At 39.2% G+C, this 25,736-nt stretch overlaps 1 protein-coding gene across 2 annotated transcripts in view; it reads left to right on the forward strand.

Moving 5' to 3' along the window:
* The window catches only part of Frl (formin-like protein), a 92,551-nt gene that overhangs the window by 56,411 nt on the left and 10,404 nt on the right, over positions 1 to 25,736 (forward strand). For both annotated transcript variants that reach the window (XR_012104002.1, XM_073093460.1), the window contains exons 2-11: positions 13,298 to 13,468; positions 19,135 to 19,214; positions 19,570 to 19,709; positions 20,297 to 20,517; positions 21,196 to 21,444; positions 22,385 to 22,528; positions 23,027 to 23,143; positions 24,318 to 24,446; positions 24,784 to 24,895; positions 25,188 to 25,555. Coding sequence is in view for 1 of the 2 variants with exons in the window: in XM_073093460.1 (XP_072949561.1) it covers positions 13,298 to 13,468; positions 19,135 to 19,214; positions 19,570 to 19,709; positions 20,297 to 20,517; positions 21,196 to 21,444; positions 22,385 to 22,528; positions 23,027 to 23,143; positions 24,318 to 24,446; positions 24,784 to 24,895; positions 25,188 to 25,555 (1,731 nt within the window). In the remaining variant the exon portion in view is untranslated. The remainder of the gene's footprint in view (positions 1 to 13,297; positions 13,469 to 19,134; positions 19,215 to 19,569; positions 19,710 to 20,296; positions 20,518 to 21,195; positions 21,445 to 22,384; positions 22,529 to 23,026; positions 23,144 to 24,317; positions 24,447 to 24,783; positions 24,896 to 25,187; positions 25,556 to 25,736) is intronic.

Consider the following 25,736-nt stretch of genomic DNA (forward strand, 5'->3'; position numbering starts at 1 on the left):
GAATCACTCGAGTGTATCTCTGCGATAGTGATGCTATTCTTGTCGATATACTTATTAAAATAATGGCTTACGTCGATAATAACAATTGTTATATTGGCTTCTAAATATATCCTTGAAATGTTTAAAAAATTCTAAATTTATTCTGATTCTTAATCGCTTAATGCCGCGTGGTCTTTCAATATTATTGAAGGCAAAGTTGTAGAAATTGAGCCCTGATTTCACAAGTCCGCAAGGACCCGATTCCGAATTTGGCAGAAAATAAATTTCAGTATCCAAAATTAAACCGAATAATAAGACAATTTAAGTTCGGATGGTGAGACAGTCATTATTTCCAAATGTATTTTTGAGTACACCTATGAGGATTTTTTTTCAAAGGAACACATACGAGTATAAACGTGAACATTTTTCCAATTTGTTTTTTCTAAGTAAAATCACTTTCACTCTTAACGATATTTCTATAATCGTCTCTCGTGTATGTACAGCATTCGTTAGCTACCAATATAATCGCTCTGCATTCATACGCGGCTATGAAATATTTACTCCTAACGATGTGTCGTTAGCGAAACTGCGGTGTTTGTGTGAAAGTAAATAATATAATTGCTTCCTTTCTTCAGCGATCGAGCGTACACATTTTTTGTGCTTCTAGTTTAAAATGTTTAAATGCTTTATGCCTAATGTGAGGATTGACGCAATTTGTCGACTTTTCCCATTAACGTGGTTTAAGAAGAATATTCTATTTCATTTATCATCATTAGTTGTCTCCCCTGCTCAATATATTTTTCTCTCACTTTCCACCTTGTTAGCCGACACCGTCACCTGTAAAAAAAGAATCCTTACCCGTATAATTGTACCCACCCACACTCGTTCTATTTTTGGTTTTCATCTGAATTCATGGTGTCGAGCTCGTTTCTTAACATTGTATTTTTATCTTTTCATTTTACTACATTAAAGGTGCTTATCTTTTTAAACTATTCTCTAGGAAACAGTCTTTTCAGTCTTTAATCGTTCCTCAAAAGTGGCAGATTATTTCATCTTTCATCTCATTGGTTTCAAGATCGACCATAGAATCTGCGGGCTAATGAAACTTGTAATAAATTGAATAAATATCCATTTTAATAGCAACATATGTATGTCTAGTAATTAAAGTACTAGAATTATTACATTTATTTAATGTTACTTTTAGTACTTTACATAAAATATAATAATATGACATTAACCCACTGTTAATGTCATATTCTATCACTGTTACAGTTATGTGTCTAAATAAAAGTAGTAAACATAGCACATGAATAATCTTCAAGGATCTGCTCATGTGTGCCTTTGTAGTGTACTCATAATTATTGTAATTAAACATTTCCATTACATGCAACCATATAAGCATGATGATCTCAATGTAATGTATGCACGGTCTATTACACAACTACACAATGGCTTTTAAATGTACGTACTTAATATTCATATGGCGTATTTCCTCGTTGTTTTTCTGCGTGATTCATCCTCGAGTGACACGACGTGACATTGTCGTTTCGCAAGCGTGCCGGGTGATCCGCTGGCCTCATACATGATCTGCCTGGTAATGATGATCGAGATGAAAACGAAAGGATTTGCCGAAATTGCTGTAATATTGCTAATGTAGGTACAAAGCTGTAGGCACTATGTTACAATGCTGTATGCACTGCGTGCATAATAGGCAGTAAAATTAGACATGTTATTGATTACAGGGATTAAGATTTTGTCTGTCTAAGTGTTATCTAAGCGACATAAATATGTTTATGCTTTTGAAGACTAAGTTGGCTTCGTGCGAAGAACCTGTGTGTCCTCAAGATTAATGTGAATAGGCTTCTTCTTGGGCAAGCGTGTTTCATCCTAGGCTTTATCTTTACTTAATATCAAGTGAGAGTCAAAAAGCGCATGTATCGTAAAGTAAAAACAATAATATTGATCCTTACTACACTAGCCTCAAACAAATACGTAACATTTCTAATTTAGAACTAAATTTATTTTATAAAGGTAGTAAAAAACTATACAATCGATATCGATAAAACAATCCGTACAACACTAATGTGATAAATGATAAATATAGATCTTGTATACCTTACAATTCATTCAGAATGACGCTACCAAAATATAATACGATCGTGAGTCAAAGTGAATCAACGGTCGCACACCACTAATTCTGGTTATGTTTAGTTTTTATAACCGTAATTTATCGATACAGATGTACAACGACACCACGTTTAATTATAGACGGAGTAAATATAGATTTTATGTTTATTTCGTATTTTATTGAGAGCGGCGCCACAGATTTAATGTTTGATTGTGAATGAGTGTTTATATGTGTAACGTAAGTTATTAATATTCAATCTGGATAGTGGCTTTGACTACCAAATCGATCAATGTTTTGCCTAACTAAGACCAAAATTTGCCAATTTCTAATATGAAATAATGGTCAAATGTCGGGCTATCGAAAATTTCTCAACACCTTGTACGTATGCAAGCTGAGATTGTTGGAGCACAGCTGCTCCCCCGGGTATGATCACCTAGCCCAGGGGTCGGCGACCTTTTAAGTCGAAAGAGCCAATTGTAATTTTAATTTCTTTATTTTTCAAAATTAAATCGTATTTCCGTTCGGAACTAAAGCTTCACATCGGACGAGCCGCATGTGGCTCGCGAGCCGCAGGTTGCCGACCCCTGACCTAGCCCAGCAAAGGATCTACCTTTGCCAAATACGAATATTAAAGTTTAAGATTCCATAATTTCTAGAATTCTATCGCGCGGTAGATGTACCTACTATGCTACACGCTTCAACGTCATTCATTACTAAAACCATTTCCGTAAAACTCTTGACCAATAGTGTTTAAACTTTAGACTCTTACCGTGCATTCAGTGCTTTAGTGTTCCCGGCGAACCTGTAACGTAGTGGGGTCGTTAAATCGCCCCGCAGTGAGCCAATCTCATAACTGGTGTCTCTCAATCTTGGCTAATGGTCTTCCTGCCTCGTAAACTGACGCAAAATGCTTGTAAGGCACTGTGCATATAGATTATGTTGTTTTCTTACGGTTAATGTTATGGTTCAATTTATTAAGAGTGGTTAGGAAATGTGGGGTTTCTTTTAGAATATTAAAGTGCGGAGGATGCAGTTCATTTGGTGGTAAACCGCCGCTTCCCCCCCCCCCCCATGGAAATGAAGATCAACTCCAAGTAAGACTGAATACTTGTCTGAAATTCGTAGGATTTATAGTGATAAATCCTACGAATTTCAGAGAGGAGTAGTGACTCCTGCTAGCTTCATATGTAAGTTAGCCCTGCCATTGAATCACAATAACTGATTTACGTTAGAAATAGGTGGTGGCGGTGGTACCTTTCCTGTCGAATTATACTAGGTTGACTGCCTTTTTCACTTCTATTAGAAGATGAAACTCAAAATGTCCTTTTAGTATATTTAGTACTTTTAGAATATGGTGTGTTATTGTGTGAACGTGCCCTTAGTGGTGTTGCTCGAACACCGCCGAGTGCAACTTACCTGCCACATTAATTTTGCTTGGAAACTTAATTAAAATACTAATTATAATTGTAATAACGATTTCTACACTCATAGCCCACACACACAAGGACGAGTGCACAGACATGGAACAGAAATCTAAATTTGTCATTTGGATATCTGTTTACACGGGATTTGAACCCGGAACTCTGTCAAATCGGTAAGATGGTTACTTCTACTACAAGTATGTAGTAAGTAACCGCTATCTTAATAAACCTAATGTTTTTGTCAATTCTTGTTTGGTCCGAAATCTAGAAATATGTTTCACTTAATGTTTTCTACACTCTACGGTTGCAATATGAAAAATTAAACATTTAAGACTAATCCATGCAAATTAACTGTTAACGATAGATAGAATGTTGAAGGTGGTAGAACCCTTTGTGGTTCGACTCCGGCGGCACCACCGCCACACCTATTTCTACCTTTTTTTTTTTCTTGAGGGGGAAACCTTCAAAAGGTACCCGACGACGTGGGAGCGACGCCGGGTTATGTGGGATTTTTACCGCACTAAAACCCCCCCGGTGGCCGTCCTCAACGCTTGTTGGAGAACTCCGGGATCTCCGACGGAACACAACCGGAGCCCTCCAAGCGCGATGCCCCGATCGGGCTCTACCCTGGGGGAGCAGTTTTCGCTCCTCCCACACCATGTAGTGTTTACGACGGTATGCGACTACACATACCGCCGTCCTTCCCGGGGTCGCTAGCTGGACGGTTCGAGCTCCCACTCTTGTCGCCCGCAACCCCGGAAGCCCCCTTTTAGTCGCCAATAACAGCAGTATTAGGCGCTGCTGTGTTCCGGTTTGAAGGGTGTGGTACGGGAGACAGACTTTTCCGAGGCGTTCCAGCTTAGTCCTCAGGGGTAGCGGCGCATCTGTGGCCGACCTCAGGTAGGAATACCTAATCCAATCAATCTGGGGTTGATTACAGATATCCATGGGCGGCAGTAGCCACTTACCATCAGGTGGACTGCATGCTCGTCTGCTACTCTTATATTATAAAAAAATAAAAAATAAGATGGTACTTTAAATTAGAAAGCGGGAGCTGATTATTCACGGAATGTGGACATTTCATAACGTTCGGTCTTGTTCCGACATTAACCATAGCACCATGGTTTTAACACTTCTGTGTATAACTTGGTTCAATCAATATTGTAATTCATAATGACAATTGGGACATACATGGCCAAGAGTCGAATAGAGAATGACGATAAGGATTACCGTGCAGTTTAGTATGTATGTCATTGTTGCCATTATTGCGTACCTATAACTTGCTTCAATAAATATTGTAATCCGAAATGGTAGCATATGTCTAATTTTCTGCAATGTGAGCAAGAAACATAAGAACAATCCTTATTAGAGATCGAAGGAACAATCATACAAATTGATAAAGTTCCCCATTTGCGATTTCAAATTCATAAGCTTTTTGGATTTTCTTATAAGTTTTATATGTACCTAGCTACTGCTGCCCATAGACATCCATAAACAACCCCAGTTAAGATTAAAGTCCCGCCAAAAGTCGATCACAATGTTCCTATAAGGACGGAGTTGGAACGCCTCGTGTAACCATGCTTTCTTTACCACATCCTTCAAAGCGGCTTAGCACTGCTATTATTAAGCAGAAATGAATGTGACGGTGGTGCCACCGGTGTCGTACCACATGGGGATCCACATCATCATTACAAACTTCATTCAAAACATGTTGTATACTATTCCCTACTAGGCTAGATAGGTAGGTAGCTACTCTTAGTACCGTGCACATCAACTTTCTACCAGCATGTTTAATGGAGGTGAACAAAACGCCGATCGAGCGATAGGGAAACAATGCTTTGACCTCCGGCCGCGTCGGTCCCGTGGGTCCCGTCACACTAAACTTTTGCACCGGCGCCTGCGCATCAAGGTCATCGCGAACGCCTCGCATGTAAATAAGAAAGCTTAGCTTGATAGTGATGGCATCAATGGTGGTGGAACTGTGACCCCATCGTTAAATCTAGTTTTTTATAATGAAGGTGTACCAAACGAGCATAGAGTCCACCTTATGGTCAGTGGCTACTGACGCCCATGGACAACTATAATCAACCTAGGATAAGATTATTTGAAACTAAGTTGGAACGTCTCGATTTAAACCGGAACATAACAGTGCTTAATACAGCTGTTATGAGACAAAAATAATAAGGCAGAAATAGATGTGTGTAAATATCGGAAATTTCAAGCATATAAGATTCTCGTGTTTTCATTATTTATTTCAAACACGTACTCAAATAAGGTGGAAAAATTCTAAGGTGTATCTAGGCTCTGAATCCACAGTGTAAGGCCAGAATTGATGTTTCTATAGGCTATCTGCTGCCTATTTGATACATCCTCAAAATTAAGAGAACATGTCATACCACACAAAAGAGGCAGTTACCAATTGGTATTTTAAGAAACTGTGCGTCATCCAAGAAGCGAGCGGGCAGACTCTCATTTGAATGGAGTAGGCGGCACCATTCAAGTAGGTGATCGATTCATACTAATATTTGCAGGTTGTGAGCCGGCACGGGTCGTTCACCTTACGATTCGAGCTGAACAGTTTTTCTCTACGCATGTCTTGTGGGATAAGTCATAGACTTGAGGAGTCTAACTTCCATTGAAATATAGTTTGACAGGAAGCTTAGATGCAATTATGTAGGATTACGTACTGTATGAAAATTGAATATCCATTTTTATACAATTGTGGTAAACTTGGAGCGTTCCCCATCACAATTCTTCTATGTGAATAGGTGGTGAGGGTTGCAGATTATTATTTAATTACTAAGCCATTTCGGATATTTTCAAACAAGCAAGGCGATGCGGTTTGAATCTATTCCTATTTCCTGTTTGGTATCGATATCAACCGGGAAATATGGATGGGAGGGCTTCAAAGTGTGTATGAAATTGAGCCATTCCACGCAACTTCCGATCGCGCCCGATATTGCTCAACTTTTCGGTTAACTGTACAAGCTGCAGGGCTATGCTCAATTCAATACTTATCTACAGCTGATATCAAATTTCGTAAGGGGCCGTAGAGCGGTGCACCTGTTCGTTGCACCTTGCACCCTCTGCATATTTTAACGTCTTCAACCAAAAGTTTGGTCAGCAGTGACTAGTGATGAATACTAGTGAATTTGTAGTGATGGACTTTAGTGCTACTTGGACTTATATCAACGAAGTCTTCAAAACGTGAGACGTGCACCACTCATTAGTTTAATTAGAGTAGCTAATTAATATTTTGCCTACAATCAACATTCGACATTTGACAATTTGTTCAATCTAAAAATTGTCCAATGTTTATCTTTGAAAGGCCAAAATATATTCGTCTGAAGTGATTCAGGATGCTATAAAATGTTGTTAATTAACCGTACTGGTATCATTGTCTTACTTTTTGTATTTGAAAGGCGTACTTATTTATTGTTTTGTCTACTCCTAGTTGAAAATGTTTATAAATGACATAAACTGTAGTAATCATCACAATCAGCTATTATACGTTTGATTTTTCGTCCACTGCCTTGATTTGCCTTTTTGTTTTCCTACATTTAGAACGTGGATACTCGCCACTCTTCTCATATTGTACCATACACGTAACGAAATGTGTGGGATCACGCCTCGGCATCATAATTGAACTCGCCATCTATGCTAATGCGGGCTGCTCCATTACAAGGCACGTATGCTCCTACGCCACTCACCGTTACCCAATAATGGGCCTTAAATCATTAATTAATAAGTGCCACTCATCCTCATAAATAAACAATCGGTGATCACAATTAATGTTGCATGTTCATGTTTTGAAACGTGGCTGACTGTTCTCCAACGTCTGTTAATGTGTGCGCATTAGTTTCTTTCGTCATCCTTAGGGACTTCCCACCTGGCTGCCACGGTAGTAGGGCAAGGAGCATTGAAAATTTTGTATAGGATCTTCAGTTTTAAAAACTGCACTTTATTATTATACATCATTTGTTCCTATTATCATTTAGTTATTTATTTTATAATTATCTCTACCTTTGCTTATTCAATATTCTTTACATTTGCTGTTCATTATCAGTGATGACTTGTGTGTAATAAAACAACTAATCAACACATTAAAATTTGAAGGTGGTAGAACCCTTAATGGTTCGAGTCCGGCACCACCGCGACACTTATTTCTGCGTCATAACAGCAGAGTTAAGCGCTGCTGTGTTCGGGTTTGAAAGGTGTGGTAAGGAACACATACTTTACCGAGGCGTCCCTACTTGGCCGACCTCTGGTAGGAATATCTAATCTTATCGGGGGTTGATTACGGATGTCCAGTACTACCTTACCAGGCGGTAGCTACTTACCATCAGGTGGATTGCATGCTCGTCTGCTACTCCTACATTATAAAAAAAATAGTAATTTCACATACACACGTTTTTTTTATTCTAATTATTTTAAATTCAAAAATAATCTTTTCAAAATTGATTCAAAGAGAATTCATTGAACGTCAACAAACTACCACCGCTTCGGAAGGTTTTTCGCTATGTTAATTTCAATGTTTTTGTAATAATCCCAAGTGTCACAAGCGGAATTTAGTTTATCCCCTACCTTTCATTTCTTGACATTGAGTGAAGGCGTTTAAGGGTGTTACGGTATTACCATGTCGTGCGAGTACTCAATCTTGATTTTCTGTTAATTGATTCTTGTACAGCCATCAGTCAGTTTAATTTGTTTTTTTGCATACTTTTTGCATGCCAGGACGTACATCGCTTTTTGCAGCAAGTAACCGTACATTTTTTAGGCACGTGTTCTACAAAAAGTTATCGTGTAAATGATGATTTGCCATTACGGTTCATTATGTCCCATCTTAGTAACAAGAGTTGCCTCTGTAGTGGTATTCTCGTATATGTAAGTTTTGTTCGTACTTTGCATTAGTAATTTGTAATTGTCTTATGGTGTTCTACAATCTGTTCCTAGGGTGAATTTCTTTGTAGATCTTATCATGTATGTGGTTGCAATTAATGTGTTATTATTATTTTCAAGTAAACAATATAAATTAGGATTTATATTGTTTACGACCGAATTTATGACCAGCTCGTAATATCACAGATATCATAAGAAGGCGTATGAGCTTGGAAAAGAGATTTGTATTTTATTTATTGGAGACTTTTATAAATACAGACTTTTTCTTAGAATTTTGCTATGAACGTGAATCTTGCTTAGAACTGGAAGTGAGAACCGTACGCCAGGGATTATCAGATTTCAAGAAATCCATTCATCGAAGTGTTTCTTGATACTCGCATCAAAGTGGATCCAATAAGCGCAGGGCCAATAAACCGGATTAATTTGTCACTGCCAAGTGCGATTAGACCTCGTTTAGTTTACAAGAGTCGCTTGCCCCCGTCGAGGGAATACTGAACAGGACCGACGAGTTTAGAAAACCCGTCCTGATTAGGGCTGCTGTTTGTCTACTGTCCGCTTTTGTTTTGGTGAGGGAACAATTCGATGTTAGTGTTGCCGTAATCTAACTAGTTATGCAATTTGACCATGTGTATCTTTTTCTTCATTCAGATATAGCTGTTATAATGTCAACGTCACGTTGTCATTGCAAGAAACTAATAATAACATGACTGAATTGACATCTTGACTCGACAAGGCTTAAAGGCTTTTTTTAGGTGCTTTAGGGGAATAATAAAAAACCTGTAATAGTGAGCCATGGAGACTCTAGACATTCTTCAGATGAGGGAGAAACTTGTGTGAGTGGTAGGACAGGACATGCAAAAGTGCGAGCAGAGTCATGCGAAGACCATCAGCAAAATCCATGAGAACTGATTATACAGAACACTACACGTATCGTAACTTATAAGTCTTAAATAGTTTCACAAACGTGATAGTATATATTTACTATTAAATGTCTGCACAATGTCTTTACATACATTACATAATCAATCATCATAATTTGTACCATAGCATGGCGAAATTTTTAAGATCCGTTCTGATCCAAGTAATCCGATCCGACAGTCGAGCGTCGAGAATGAACGATTCAATGTTTCATTTATTACAAATAATCTTATTTACATAATAACAGTTTATATAAACATTTATTTTCACAGCAACAATGTTTACGATAACTGTAGACTGTAGAATGTTTTGCTACCGGAGAGCATGAGACAGCAATTTTCCATAAATTAATGCAATACCGGTAATACAACGCCATTCGCGTTATGTCGTCATGATGCTAAGGCGTGGTAACTTAAGATCTTACAAATGAAATCTTTAAATCAGTAAGCAATTTACTAGGTTTAGCTTTAATGCTTTTTTATGATTCACTACACAAGTATTTCTACAATTGGGAAAGGCTTGAAAAATATTTTTTATGAGTTTGAACTTGTAAAGAAGCATGTAGTCAACCTGATGGTAAATAATGACTGCCTCCTAAGTACATGTGTAATCAAGTTTATGTGTATAAAATTTTACCTGAAACGGATCACAGATTAATTGCCTCTCCTGAGAAATGACATGGCCGGTTCATATGTAAGTTGGCCGACATCCGCCTTTCCACCGATATGCAATAACTGATCCACGCGAGGGAGTTGCGGCTTATCACATCACAATATAAAATCAACGCACAATATATCATCCGAATGATGCGATTATAACGTCATTAGATCGCGTAACAAGTGAGTGTGAGATAGTTTCCGTAATTTTCTTACGAACGTAACGCAATACCGGCAACGTTGCGCGCCCCGCGTAATAATATCGCCGAGATGACGCCGCGATTATGTTACATTCCACACGACGGATGATCTTGAAAGTATGCTTTAAGTAATCCAATTGGTGAATTATGTTTTATTCACGATGTTATATTATGAAACTAGAAATTGAAAGGACAAAAAAGAATCTGCTTAAAAATATTCCCTATATCACTCCCATAATTTAGACGAACCAGCTAAAATTCATTTTGAAATCCGTCAAGCCGGTTACCAACCCTCCGCAGTTGGGTTAAAATGAAAATACTGCTCTTTTTACGACTTAGAGCGGACTTTTCTATCTGTTTTTTAAACAAGGTTTAAATAAATATATTCCCCTGTGTACCGTTGAGAGCCCGATCTAATATTCTTCTTTGTTCTTTATTAAAATAAAATTGCCAGTGGAAAGCACGTCCCCAGCCATAAGATATTGAATAAATTAAAATTAAGAAATATGTATTTGTATACTGAAAATTTATCAAGTTCTCTATGAGTACTAAGCTCTCTATAAGTAAAACTCCTTAATAACTTGTGATGTTTCATTTGCTTTATTTTGTCTGAATACGTTTTACTTAAGACAAAGAAATGACAGACCGTGACATCTTGACAAAGCGACAAAACCTCGAAGATCATTACAACCTAAATACCTCGGTTTCCAATGATACAAATTCATAAATCACGAACCGTGTTTTACCTTTCATCGCCTTATGGGGAGGGCCAGTTAAATCAGTCCCTAAAACGGACATCAAAACCTCGATCTAAGGCTAATCAGACTCGGGGGCACTGGAGAAAGTCAGATGACAATCTGTCGCAGTCGAGGTGGGTGTCCTGGATCAACTCCCTGGTAATTGATCCGGCCCAAGGCATCTTTCTATTCCGATAAATCTACAATCCATTTTTTTTTGGAGTACATCCTGATATTTTGTGACAAACGTTCTACTCGTATCTTAAAATGGAACAACTATAGTAATATGAAATGATGATGATGATGATAGATCAAAGGTCATGCGGTTTGGCGTGACGAGAATTTGATTGTTGGCCAATGTTGATAACTTTGTATTCGACCGATGAAAATAACACTATCATACGAAAACCGCAATCGAGTAGCACTTTTGACCAATATCAGCGTTATCGTTGTATTGTTATTGTTCAAAAATATCATAATTTTACAATTTGTAAGATTTAATTCCATGCAACTTTTATTAACAACCAACATATGTGCTGATGGTGTGTTGATGTTCAACTTTACCTTTCAATTTAGTTTTCTTTTTGGGACACCCGATATGATCGTGCCTGCATCCTAGTTTATTCGCAGATACGAGTTAAGATCTAGAGATATTCAGGGGTGGCCTGGAGCCATAACGAGATATATATTGGCAAAGCCTTTAAAGTGGGCGTCGGAATGAACCTACACACCTTCAAGACGGTAACCCTATGCCGTACCGTTATGGATGTTGTGTTTCACGAAGGCTCGTGGCCTTAGGCACTTTGTGTCTTATTTCTTGGGAATGAAGGGTGTGTAAAGTGGCTTCGTGAGTTGATCCAGCTGTGCCGAGGTGTAGTGCTCGCCGACCAACGTGTCGAGAACTGGTTCGATTGACCGATTCTTGTTTAGATATGCCCGTTCGAATGTATGCGCCTTGTATATGGAAATATTAATGGGTTGATAATGTTGGGAATTTCTGGTGTACACGGTGAATGAATGATTTTAATACAGTTTGGAGTGAATTTTTGTGGTGTGGGTGTTGAAAATTTTTTTATACAGATGCTTACTATGTTATTTGGATGGCCACAGTGTAAATATCACATTTGTAGGAAATTTGAAAAATATTTCTAATGTTTGGTGAATATTCTCTTAAATTTTCTTAAGATGTATCAATAGAGTTTGTAAAAATTACATATGTTAACAAGTTTTAATTTATGCTGTGCATAAACGAACATTATATATCGAGTTGCATCGAAAAAACCAAAACACAATCAGAATTACGACCATACTCACCCGAGGCGTTCGAACTTAGTCCTCAGCGATAGCAACGCATCTGTGGCCGACCCTAGGTATAACTCTTGTTTTATCTGGGCTCTAGTTAAAGTCTACACATGTCCGTCAGCGGCAACAGCCACATACTATATAATCAAGCGGACTATAGTTATACACCTGATGGTATGCGGTTGTTGCCACTCGTTTGCTAATATCATATCATAAAAAACAACTTCCATGAAAAGCATTGCCTGGCAGTCGAGTTCACCTGCAGATTAGAATTATCAGTTAAAAAAATATTGCAACTTGTTGACCTACACATATGAACATGCTATGAAGTTATAACATAAAATGAAAATTGTAAAATATCCAACTGGAATGGATTTGCAATTTAAATATATGTCATATTTTAGTACTGAGTTCAGTTTAGATTCCACTCAATTTTACCTACCATTGTAGTCTCTTCTTAGAATTAATATATAATTAATTCCAATATGTTATTGTTACAATAATAACTATGACTTAACTTGTTTGTTGTTCTGAATAAATTTAATTCATAAACAATAGTCTGTATTCGGGACGTTTCTGTGTATTTATGTCCTAACTCTACTAAGTATGTCGTAAATTTCCATTACAACATTGCCTTATTTATCCAAATGAAGTACCCACAATGTAATTACGGTGTTTTATTTATAATAACCTACTAAAATTGATGATGCGGTGAAAAATGCGCATATTTGGCTTAAAAATAGTTTTCAGTTAAAGAACTCTATAATGTCTTTTTATACAGCATTACCTTGTATAGTCAATTTTGGACAAATTTACAATATTTTTAGTTACATAAAATAAAGATTCTTTCATGAAAGTTGAATTTCGTAGTTAGGATGGTGAGGCTGGCATTGTTATAATTCCATACGATTATATTAAAACCTGATGATGAGTTATTCTCATCAAATTTCTTTACCACGGCACTATTTTCTTCAGGCCTGCTCGATGATCTTGATGTGACTTAAAAACGTTTCGAAGGGTTTCGACAATTCCTAACGTGAAATATAAATTGTTGCAGGCGTCCATGGACCTGCCGCCGGACAAGGCGAAACTGCTGCGGAACTACGACCTGGAGAAGAAATGGGAGATCATCTGCGACCAGGACATGGTCCAGGCGAAGGACTCGCCCGCGCACTACCTCAACAAGCTGCGGACGTACCTCGACCCGAAGGCCTCCAGGAGTCACAGGGTTAGTATCTTGTCATAAAAATGGTATGTTGCATTCATACGTTTGACACTTGCCACAAATTAGAAACGCGTGGACGCGACGCAAGCGCTTGCGACAAATTCTCTTTGATTTGCTAAAATATCGATACTCTGTTGGATGAGCTACAAGTGCTTTCAAACCTACACAAAGAAAGTCAAACGCTCTATCCGCACATTTGATTTTCAACGAATTTTTTTACTTAATATTGGCTTTGGTTTATATGGTATAGTTCGATTGAGTGAGTGTTAAATAGACTGTTCATGTAAGTATATGAATAAGGTACACGAGCACCAACTTAATATGGTCCCTACCCCGCCGCTCAACACCGTTAGGGTTACAAACAATGCACCATACGTCAATGGGGGCATCATAAACATGCATACATACATACATACACGATTGTATAGACAGTGACTGATGGCACACATTTTGATGTACTATATCGTTTATACAGACAGTAACCTAGTCTTTTATTGTGGTAAAGTGAGGGTTACTGTTGCTCGTGTCTAACCTTCGATATTATCAACGATGTCTGTCTTAGACATCCCAGCAGGGATAGCGAGCTAGAGGTTTAAACAGCGGAGTTTGAATGTCGTATCCACGCACCTCACAGTTTTTAAATATATGTGTTTTAAACTTGTTAACGATGACTTACACTCCAGACGAAAAGCTAGTGTTGGTTTAGCAAGCAGATTAATTTCACAGATTAGTCAAGTCGGAGATTTACAATACATGTGTAGTAGCGGCATCAGTGTTCCTACATCTAGATATTACACGAACTAACATGCAACACACAAGTTAAACCATTGGATCTACAAGCATGAAATTTTACACAAAAATTATTTGCATATCGTATTTGAGCACTAACAAAGGATTGCTGGAAATTCATCCCTTAAAAGGGGATAGAAGTTTTAGTAGTCTTTACCTGGCGCCTAAAGTAAACAAACGAATAAAGTGAAACCAGTACCTTAAAGGGGATCAAGTAGCTGCTTATAAGTACGAGTATGTTTGGAAGTATCAGTAATGTAATGCATGATCCCTACCCTGCCGCTTCGCACCGTTAGGGTTACAGACAATGCACCATACGTCAATGGGAGCATCGTACGTATATGGTACATAAACAGTGATGACCCGCATTTTATACCGCTGTATTTTGTCTAGACAGCTCCACTGTTTTATTATAGAAGCAACAAACGAGCATGCAGTCCATATGATGAGATTAATCATACAGAAGGTTGGACACAGATGTGTTGTTACCCTAGAGCAGCGTTTCCCAGCCTTTTTCAGTCCACGGACCTTTAGGAAATCAAGCACAGTTTTCACGGACTCCCTTAATAAAATAAATAGCAAAAAGAACGGATTAGGTATTTATTTTGGTTATTACAGATACAATGTTTTACAGGAGAGCCAGAACAAAATTAACCAATTTATGCATATTTCTTTTTTTTTATAGATTAATAATAGTTTTATTTTTTTAAATTATCATGTGTTTAGATCACATTTTTCTAATAAAACTGGTTTGCTGATTTTTCGTTTTGTGGCCCTTTTGCACTTAATGAGCGATTTATGTATGGTCCAGAGATGACACCGCAGACCCCCATACATATACTCGCGGACCCCCAGGGGTCCGCGGACCACAGGTTGGGAAACTAGGCCCTAGAGGACCAATTTAGAACGCCACGGATAAGTATTTCTCCCTTACCACACTCTTCAAACCGGAACATAGTTGCTCTTAACACAGTAATACTTTGATGTTTATTAACAGCAGTGCTCGAACCATAAAGGGTTCTACCACTCCATAACTCTATAATTTTATCTACGAGATGCCCATCTTACAGTTACAAATTTACATTGAAATTTGATAACCTCCATTCTCATTTCACAAATCAATTATTGTCAAATAGCATATTTATGTTTCAATAAAAATGGCTAGAAATTTTCCCATCACTGCAGCATAGCATATTATTATAATAATTACTTGCGGTAGTAAAACTTTACACGAGTAGTAACAAAAGTTAAATTATGTTTTATAGTACCTGTCTCATATAAAATTACAACTGGAGAGCCAATTCAATTTTTACGTGCTTCTTTACGAGCTGTGGTGTTATAGCTGCTATCATTTTGAAATTGTCTTATAAGGGTACTATCCCATAGGTAATGGTTAATCCAATTTAAGTAATTGGCCTTGGAAAACAATTTTGAACAAGAATGGAGTGGCTATAGATATATTTGAGACACATGTAGAAATCACTTTTTAAAGAAGACCTCAATATCTATTACCATATAGAACTTCCATTACTCTACTTGAAGCCGATTACAGCTGCATTGCCACTGCTGTTGATACTAAGATGGTCATTTGTGGTCCTTTGTGGTTCAACTCCGGCAGCACCACCGCCACACCTATTTCTGCCTCATTGTAGTAGCGTTTAGCGCTGCTGTGTTCTAGTTTGAAGGGTGTGGATAGGGAGACATACTTTTCCTAGGCGTTCCAGCTTGGTCCTCAGGGGTAGCGGCACATCTGTGGCCGACCTCAGGTAGGAATATCTAATCCTATCTGGGGTTGGCTGCAAATGTCCATGGGCGGCAGTAGCCACTTACCATCAGGGGGACTGCATGCTCGTCTCCTACTCCTGTATTATAAAAAATAAGTTCATATGTAAGTCGGTCAGACTTTACACGTTCTACCGAAACCCAAAAATTGTTACACGCTAGAAGTAGGTATAGCAGTAATAGGCGTTGACTCCTCTGACCCTCTATGCATGTATCCACTACGAATATTTTAAAAGTAACTTTCAATAAGGAGTTAAAAATTAGTTACTCGCTTTGAACATCCATAATTGTTATAAAAACCATCGCGTGATCTTAATCACTGGAATACTTAGTTCTTTAGGTCCTTGTCGCAAATACAAGACGATTAATCCACGTCTCGTCCCTTACATACGATGCGATCGCAAATTAAATGGGCTTCATTGTGATTAATGACACGGTGCCGTGGACCGTGGTCTCAGGGTGTGGTGGTGGATGGACTTTTTGGTTTAGCATCCTGTGTGTGTATATTTGCTGCGTTTATTGTCTCGTGTCATTAGCTTCATTGTTAAAGTTCAAGGAGCTTGTAGTGTTGCCAAAGTTGTTCTGTATAACTTAAATATTTTCCTATTGGAATCGACGTTACTTTTATAATCGGACCCATGTTCAATGTTACTACCTGAATAGGTTGAATGAAGGTACATCTATGAAGTCCATGTTATGTCCAAATATATGAAGTCCAGGTTAGCTTGTAGATACGGATAGAAATAAGACAATAAACTTGATTTATGAGTTTTTTTGTTCGCAAACACAATATGTCATCATAATGAGTTTAAGAAAATGGTTTTCGCAAACGCAAATGAGGTATTATTGAACACGGTATCCATAAACGAGCCTACGACATCGACCCGACCTTTCAATTTGTCGTAAGGTGTAAAACGCTCTCAACATGAGTCACTGATTGAAGACGGCGCCGCGCCGTGAGAACCTTGCCTCATGCCAGCTATTGTACCACCCGATTCCAATAATTGTGCCACTGACGATGGATTATTATGTTTTGGAAGTTGTTGTATTTACAAAACATTAGACTGCATGTACTGCATGTCTTTAATAATATTTAATTATCGCTTAAGTATTTTGGTAGACAGTGAAGTATGCTTGAAATGTAAGATTTCGTATACACGAAAGCTGGTTCGAAGAGTGCGTCATATCACTAAGTTAGAGTACTTGAAAGGTAATGGCTCAAATTTGTTTACTTAAATAAACAACCTACCTGTTCTATCCACATAAAAGGCTTCTTCAAAGCCGCACGATAGACAATAATATATGCGGCAGAGATCACAGGAAGTCAATAACGTGAGATACGAATCTCCCAATGTTATCAGGCGATCACGTAACGAGTGTCATCTGATACGCATGAGGTCGCAGTCGTGGGGTCGAGGCGCGTCGCCGCGCGGCTCTTGCGGCCTCAGGCCTCGGGGGTTTGTCGTGTCGCATGGTATAAGCAGAAATAAAAAAAATCCAACTTACACTCATTGCTCCCACACTAAGATTTTTTTATATAATATAGGAGTAGCAGACGAGCATGCAAACCACCTGATGGTAAGTAGCTACTGCCGCTCATGGACATGTGTAAGCTGGAACACCTCGGTAAAAGTATGTCTCCCTTACCACATCATTAAAATCAGAACAAAGTAGCGCTAAACACTGCTGTTATTAGTAGCGGTGGTGCCGCCAGGGTTGGACCACATACGAGTTCTACCACCATCAAAATAAATAAACATTCAACAGCAAGAATATAATTCTTTATTTGTCACTTATTATAGATGTGTGCCTGGACGGTGGTCAGCGGATTTTTTTCGGAGCCAGATCGATACGGTGACCCATGTCAATCAATTTTCATTATAAACTTTTTGTAAAAAAGATCTGGGTTTTCCTCAAACCTGCGAAAAAAATCAAAAGTCGAGACACTTTACATGGGCGCGAAAGGTCCAAGGTCTGTTTGCGCGGCACTTGTAGTGCCTAAGCCGACATTCTGCATTTAACACGAGACAACATTCAACCACCAGATATCATTTTTCCGATAAGAAAAAAAACAAAGGCGTATGTGTCAGAAATCTTAAAGTCTTTAGCATAATCGCTTCCTCTCTTAACTTGAGCCACTCTCAAAACGTGGCGGTTGTATAGATTTCGCTCCAACACACTATAGGAATGCGGACTGTTTAGGATACATCTATCTGATCGGCGTAACGTGCCGTGTTATTTGGTGAGCCATCGTCATCCGCATGTATGATATGCGACCGGCCGTGTCGTGATCGGTTATGATTTATGAGGGGAACAATGAAAGCTTTATACTTTGGGTTTGTCATAACTTGATGTTAAAATAGCGTTATATTATTGACTAAACGTTGATGTCGTGGTTTGTATCAAAGTTTATACAAAGTATTAGATACAAAGTTGAGAAATGTTAGGTGCGTCTCTTGTGCTTGATTTGAATGCGCGTTTCCATACTTCAGAGGGCTATGGAGCTGTCGTTCACGGTTGTTATTTTTTTTTTATATAATATAGGAGTAGCAGACGAGCATGCAGTCCACCTGATGGTAAGTGGCTACTGCCGCCCATGGACATCTGTAATCAACCCCAGATAGGATTAGATATTCCTACCTGAGGTCGGCCACAGATGCGCCGCTACCCCTGAGGACTAAGCTGGAACGCCTCGGAAAAGTATGTCTCCCTTACCACACCCTTCAAACCGGAACACAGCAGCGCCTAACACTGCGGTTATTAGGTAGAAATAGGTGTGGCGGTGGTGCCGCCGGAGTCGAACCACAAAGGGTTCTACCACCTCCAAATTATTGCACTTATTAAAGATGGCTTGACATTGGACATGGGTTGGCCACCAATTTACACTTTTTCACCGATCCATGTTCGAGTATTGTCCTGGAGTATTTTCTAAGATCGAAGTTAGGCAATATTCTTCCTACTATAATTATCTTTGATCAGCAAAACATTGGATAAATTAATTATTAATAATGAACTGTCCATGGGTTGATGTTTCACTTATGATTTATTTTTGAACTCTATCGTATAGTAAAACGTTGATAATCATTTTATTTTTTCAGAAACGAAAAATGGTCGGCGACTCTACATCGACACAAGTTCTCAGGGATTTGGAGATTTCGCTTCGTACCAATCATATAGAGTAAGTTATCAATCCTTTAAATACAACAAGAGTTAAAGTAGAAAAAGTTGAATAGGTTGATTGACATTCATAACAAAGTTCATGGAAAGACACTTACTAGTGTACCAATATGCTGGGACGTTTGCGCGGAAATAACTTTGCCACATTAAAAATGATACGAAAATTATCCAGGTTTGAAATCATGTTAGATATAACTGCTTAGTGCTTACTATCATTACTTGCATTTTTGTGTATTTGTAGCATACATGATATCTTAGCGTAGCAAGAGGTTGAAGGACTACATTATTTGATTACCCCTATATTGCAAAACTCATTATTGTGTAATTACTTAAGTATAGATTACTTTATCTTTCAGATGGGTCCGCGAGTTCCTCAACGAACAGAACCAGGGGCTGGACGTGCTGATCGACTACCTGAGCTTCAGGCTGAGCATGATGCGGCACGAGCAGCGGATAGCGCTCGCCAGGAGCCAGTCCACTGATGGGATCAATCAAGGTAGGGTTTCTGTTTCTGCAAGGTTTTTAGGTTCCAAATTAGAAAATATTTGAGCGAATCAAAAGCCGAAAGAATCACGGTAATTCTGATGGTAAAAGTTGCTTTATAGCAGCAATGTTGGATCCGTTGTGTGCTGATTCGAAAGATGTAATGAAGAAAAGATTGCCCTCCTAGCACCATAGCATCTGTTATAGGATTCGTAAGGATTCCTTCAGCGCGGAGTTAGCTACAGTACGGAGTAGCTACTACTAGCTACATTTCCATTTACAGTACCAATGAGTAATTTCAAATGGTTATTGTCGTATGACCAATCAACTTCAAATAGGATCAGAAGGGCCGATTCGCCCCTGGCCTCCGATCCTGGGGGCCTCCAATCACAGTTGCTAAAAAGGTCATCAGAGCTAAACAATCTATTGAATGTGTATCAGTCAGCTAAAAAACCGTCACCGAATCACAGGCGAACTTCTTACACTGGGGGCCTTCATTTAACTTTCCGTCCTAGGCCTCTGATGACCATAGTCCGCTGCTGCACATATGGTTCTTCTTCTTCTACCACAAAGTACATCATATTCTTCGTTGCCCCCCAGTGAACACAACAACATCGGACTGCAGCGCGCCGACCGAGGGCAGTTCCACCCTGGGCGGGGGCTGGCGGCGGCGCGCGCGCTCCGCGGAGGGCGAGGGCGAGGCGGGCAGCCCGGCGGTCGCGCGCCGCCGCACCCGCCACGCCGCGCGCCTCAACATGGGCGCCTCCACCGACGATATACACGTGTGCATCATGTGCATGCGGGCCATTATGAACAATAAGGTGAGTTGATGTTGTGACATGATGTTCTTGCAGAGATAAGGTTGTTTGTACAGAGAGCAGGATAGTTATGATAAGTTATATGGATTCGGAATGAGAAGGTTATCAGAGTATTATTGATCGTGTTTTGTTTTTATTATAGTAACAGACGAACATGCCGTCCATGATGGTAATTGGCTACTGCCACCCATGGACATCTGTAATCAACCCGAGATAAGATAAGACTTCTAAAAACGGCCACAGACACGTTACTACTCCTGAGGACTAAATTGAAACACCTCATATCACATTTAGCTTACGAAAAAACCTGAGGAAAATGTTAAGTTTTCGCACCAGTCTTTGCAGGATTCCTAAAAATAGTGTGCTTATAAGAAGTGAAAGGGAGTAATGTAAAATAGGGTATAATATTCATTGGTTGCTTATATTAAAAGCAGCAAAAAATATATTTGGCATCTGTAGTTGTGGATAAATTAGGATGTTCTTTGTTTGAAAAAATATTAAATTATGTAACATTTACTGCTTGTTACATATGTAACCACAAAAAATACAATCCCAATGTAATGAAATTCGCATTCGAAAAAAGGGGTTTTCTGAGAAGTGGACTCATTATCAAAGGGACGGCATATAATGTTCTGACGACGACTTAGTCACCAATTGTAATTTCGTATCCATAACTTCCAGTACGGCTTCAACATGGTGATCCAACACCGCGAGGCGATCAACAGCATCGCTCTCTCGTTAGTCCACCACTCGTTGCGCACGAAGGCGCTGGTGCTGGAACTCCTGGCTGCCATCTGCCTGGTGAAGGGTGGCCACCAGATCATCCTCTGCGCGTTCGACAACTTCAAGGAGGTGGTCGGAGAGCCAAGGCGGTTCCACACGTTAATGGAGTACTTTATGAACTATGACTCGTTTCATATTGAGTTTATGGTGAGTTTGTATTTTTTTTTATGTGTAATATAGGCGTGGCAGACGAGCATGCAGTCCATCTGATGGTAAATGGCTACTGCCGGCCATGGACATCTGTAATCAACCCCAGATAGGATTAGATATTCCTACCTGAGGTCGGCTACAGATGCGCCGCTACCCCTGAGGACTAAGCTGGAACGCCTCGGAAAAGTCTGTCTCCCTTACCACACCCTTCAAACCGGAACACAGCAGCGCCTAACACTGCTGTTATTAGGTAGAAATGGTGTGGCGGTGGTGCCGCCGGAGTCGAACCACAAAGGGTTCTACTACCTTCACCTTGTATGTCTCTATCTAAATTGTTATATAAAGACGTTTTGTTTTTTAGTGCTCTAAGGTTGTACGACATAATGCAGTTCAAGAAAGGAACAAAGTAGTGACAGTTATTTTTAGAGAGAATATTTAGTAGTAAACAATTTCTCGTCACTATTTCTGTTATTGTCAAAAACCCCCGCCATTCAATCACGAATGAATGAAATCTATGTATACGGTCTATAGTGAAATCTATGTATAATAGTCTGCAATGAATACTTAGTATTCATTGCAGACTTAGTATTCATTGCAGACTATTAATACTAGGTATTATAGCGTAGGCATAGATACTGCTACTGCTAACTAGAATAGATGTCCCAATAGAGGATGGGTACTTGTATAACAACCTCTGAGGCTTAAGTACAAACGCTTCATACAAAATATTTCTGACATATTATCATTCAAAGTAAAACACAGCAATTACAGAAATAGATTTGACTAATGACCATCAACTGATGAAGAATTTTATTACATTTAAGTGCAAGTAGTATTTTGTAACTACTTCTGACAGAGGATTCATACTTGACAATCATACTTGGGGAGTATCACTTAACTTTCACAGGACTAAATATTTTCTGATTATCGTCCTCAGGTGGCGTGCATGCAATTCGTGAACATAATAGTGCATTCGGTGGAGGACATGAACTTCAGGGTGCACCTGCAGTACGAGTTCACGGCGCTCAAGCTGGACGACTACCTCGAGCGGCTGCGCATGTGCGAGAGCGAGGACCTGCAGGTGAGGGCTCCCAAGGGATCAGATACTGTAATGATTAGGGGTCTTATTTTCTAAATAATATAGGAGTAGGACCTGATGGTAAGGTATGTGTTCTACCACTTCAAAAAGGGGTCTGTGCTACCCGAAACTTTTTGAACGTATAGTTATTTTGGTGCGTTTGAGATTTTTACAATACACTATAAAGTTGGGTACTAAATGTTTTCCAAAAAACGCTACATACAAAATAATTTTAAATATTATATTTCTTAATTATGACATGAGACAAAACAACATTTTAATATGCGTTCGCCATAATCGGTTTTTCATTACTTTATTGCCGATACGGTGCGGTATGTCCCATTCAATACTGAACCGATTCAACTGAACTGAACGAACTGAACGAATCCAATTAATTCATATCTTGCGCTTGTACATATTGATGCACAAATCCATTTATTTATTTTTAGTAGTAGTATTTCCCACACAATGCCTTGCAATAACTTTATTATCTGTGCTCAGGTCCAAATATCCGCGTACCTGGACAACGTGTTCGACGTGGCGGCGCTGATGGAGGACAGCGAGACCAAGACCGCCGCGCTCGAGAAGGTCAACGAACTGGAGGACGAACTTGGTCATGTGAGTGCATTTGCTATTTTGAATTTGACCTATTGTTTGTATATAGTTCTTTGGTGCATAAATGGAAGAGGATAACTTTGAATTTACGACTATCAATCTCAGAAATGGTTAAACAGAATTTATGTTAAAAATATTAAATAAAAAACTCCTAAAGTAAAATAATTTTCAATCTACAAATCAGTTAAGGAACAGAAAATAGTATTATTGTGAAAAAAGCGTGGGGTGCTCCATTTATCAGGTTCGAAAAGCGCCCACACTTTTTCGACAATTATACTATTTACTGTTCCTTAATTGATTCTTAGATTGAAAATTATTTTCTACTTTAGTTGATTTTATCATAAAAGCGTGTTTTTTAGTTTTTTGAACTAAATTTATTTTATTAATTTTTAGTATTTGTTGTTATAGTGACCACCATTATGCATCGTTTGTAAAAAAATCAAGTGTCTATCTATTACGGTTTAAGAGATAAAGCCCAGTGACACACGTACAGACAGCAGAGGGTTTCGTTTTACCCTTTGAGTACGGAATCCTAAAAATCATTCTACAAGAGGGCGTTATAGATATGTTTCAGAAAATTTGAGTTATAGGGAAATAACATTGTTATTTTCTAAACTAAAAAGTAATAATTATTTGCAATCTAGTAACTTGCGATGAACTTTCTCTAAGGCGCTTAAGCAATCTGGCCCTGAAAATTGTTAATCCTGAAGATGTTGATAACGACAATGGTACAAATTTATTAAAATCGTGTATTGTCATTGGTTTTTGATAATTCTTCAAAATTTTGAATTAAACTGAATGTTCAAAGTGGATAGAAATCGGGTTTAAAGATTCCGTTACTCTGTTACGTACATACATACAACCCAAGCTAATAAAAGCGTGTTAAAAACGGCAGATATACGCTAGTTCAGAAACAGCCTAAGTGGACCCAACTTAAAAATGTCTCTGTTGAATCATTAAGATAAATGTTTAGTGCACTTTCCATGTACATAATATCATTTTATTTTAACTCCTGAATTATGTTTCATTTTGTAATTCTTAATAAATCTGTTACCTTTTTGTATTTTAAAGAAATCAATTTCCAGATAAGTATATGTTGATTACTTTCTACTGTGTTCTTTTTAGTTCGTACAAATGTTGGCGTAGCTTCAGTTATATATGTTGTATTTCATGCCAGGCCCACGAGAGGCTAGCGGCGTTGGAGAGGGACGCCATAGCGAAACTGGCCACGCTGGAGTCGGAGCTGGCGCAGGTCCGCCAGGAGCGCGACCAGCTCGCGGAGGCTCGGCGGCAGGTCGTGGAAGAGGTAGGCCACAATTAAAAATTAAAAAGACGCTTCATACACTTACAGGCCCCACACTGGGATTACCTGTGTTGTGGGCGCCATGGACACACAGACGAATACACAAACACCAAGGCCCAGAACAACATCTAAATGAAGAAATAGTCCTTCCGAATCACGCTATCGACGTTTTCTCATCTTTCATAGACTAACTGAGACCGCTCCCCAAGCTTCTTTACCTAGACCGACGGGAGATCTTCCTTTAGAAAAAATCACATTTTAATGCACTTATGACAACAACAGATAACTCATGCCTTATAAATGTAAATGATGGATTCAATAAAATATTAATCATTTGTAGGTTTCGACGCTGCGAAGAGCGCAGCAGGATTCACGAAATAGACAGTCCATGCTTGAATCTAAGGTTCAGGAGCTGGAGTCACTTACCAAGTCATTGCCAAGAGGTGCTTCTAGTAAGTATATTTGTTTGTATCACGATCCTTTGGTAACATCTTTCACACATATTTATGAAACTATGAAAAAAAAATCACTACCTTGTTACTTTCTTCGTGATTTCTGATATGAATGAATGAAAATGAGAATTGGTTAAGTGTCTGATACTAGAAATGTTTTTTAAAAAAAAGGAAAAAAAAATAAACTATAGCGCGCAATTTGTAGCAATAACATCTTGAGTGCATCAAAATCATGTGTAGCTTAATTAAGAATTTGAGATTGATTAATAATTGTATTGTGTATCCATTCCAGTGGGTGCAATATCCTCGCACGCGCTGCCACTGTGCAACGGGACCGCGAACGGGCACGCCTCGCCCTCGCCGACGCACGCGCCGCTCACCAACGGGAACGCCTCCCTACCGAACGGGACGCACTCCCCCTCCCCGCCCTCCACCCTGTCCCCGCCCTCCACGCTGCCCACGCCCCCGCCCCCCGCGCCGCTGCCGCCGCCCCCGCCGCCGCCGCCCTCGCTCGCCCCGCCCCCGCCCGCCCCGCCCGCGCCGCCCGCCCCCGGCCTCATGGCGCCCCCGCACCACACGGACGCGATGACGATCAAGAGGAAGGTGGACACGAAGTACAAGCTGCCCACGCTCAACTGGATCGCGCTGAAACCCAATCAGGTAATGGTCTTACAAACTAATTTCGTCGCTGCTGATAAAATACTTAGTATTTGACTTCTATGGATCGCCATCTCCGTTTAAAAAGAGTAAGAGAAAAAATCTAAATTAATTGGACAAATTAAAAGTATTTATTTTTAACAACCCTTTTCGACTTTTTCATATAAGAACTAACATGACGCTA

Source organism: Epargyreus clarus, unplaced genomic scaffold (genome assembly GCF_041222505.1).
Source record: "Epargyreus clarus isolate Ecla_fem2 unplaced genomic scaffold, WU_Ecla_fem_2.2 ptg000004l, whole genome shotgun sequence".
Lineage (NCBI taxonomy): Eukaryota > Metazoa > Arthropoda > Insecta > Lepidoptera > Hesperiidae > Epargyreus > Epargyreus clarus.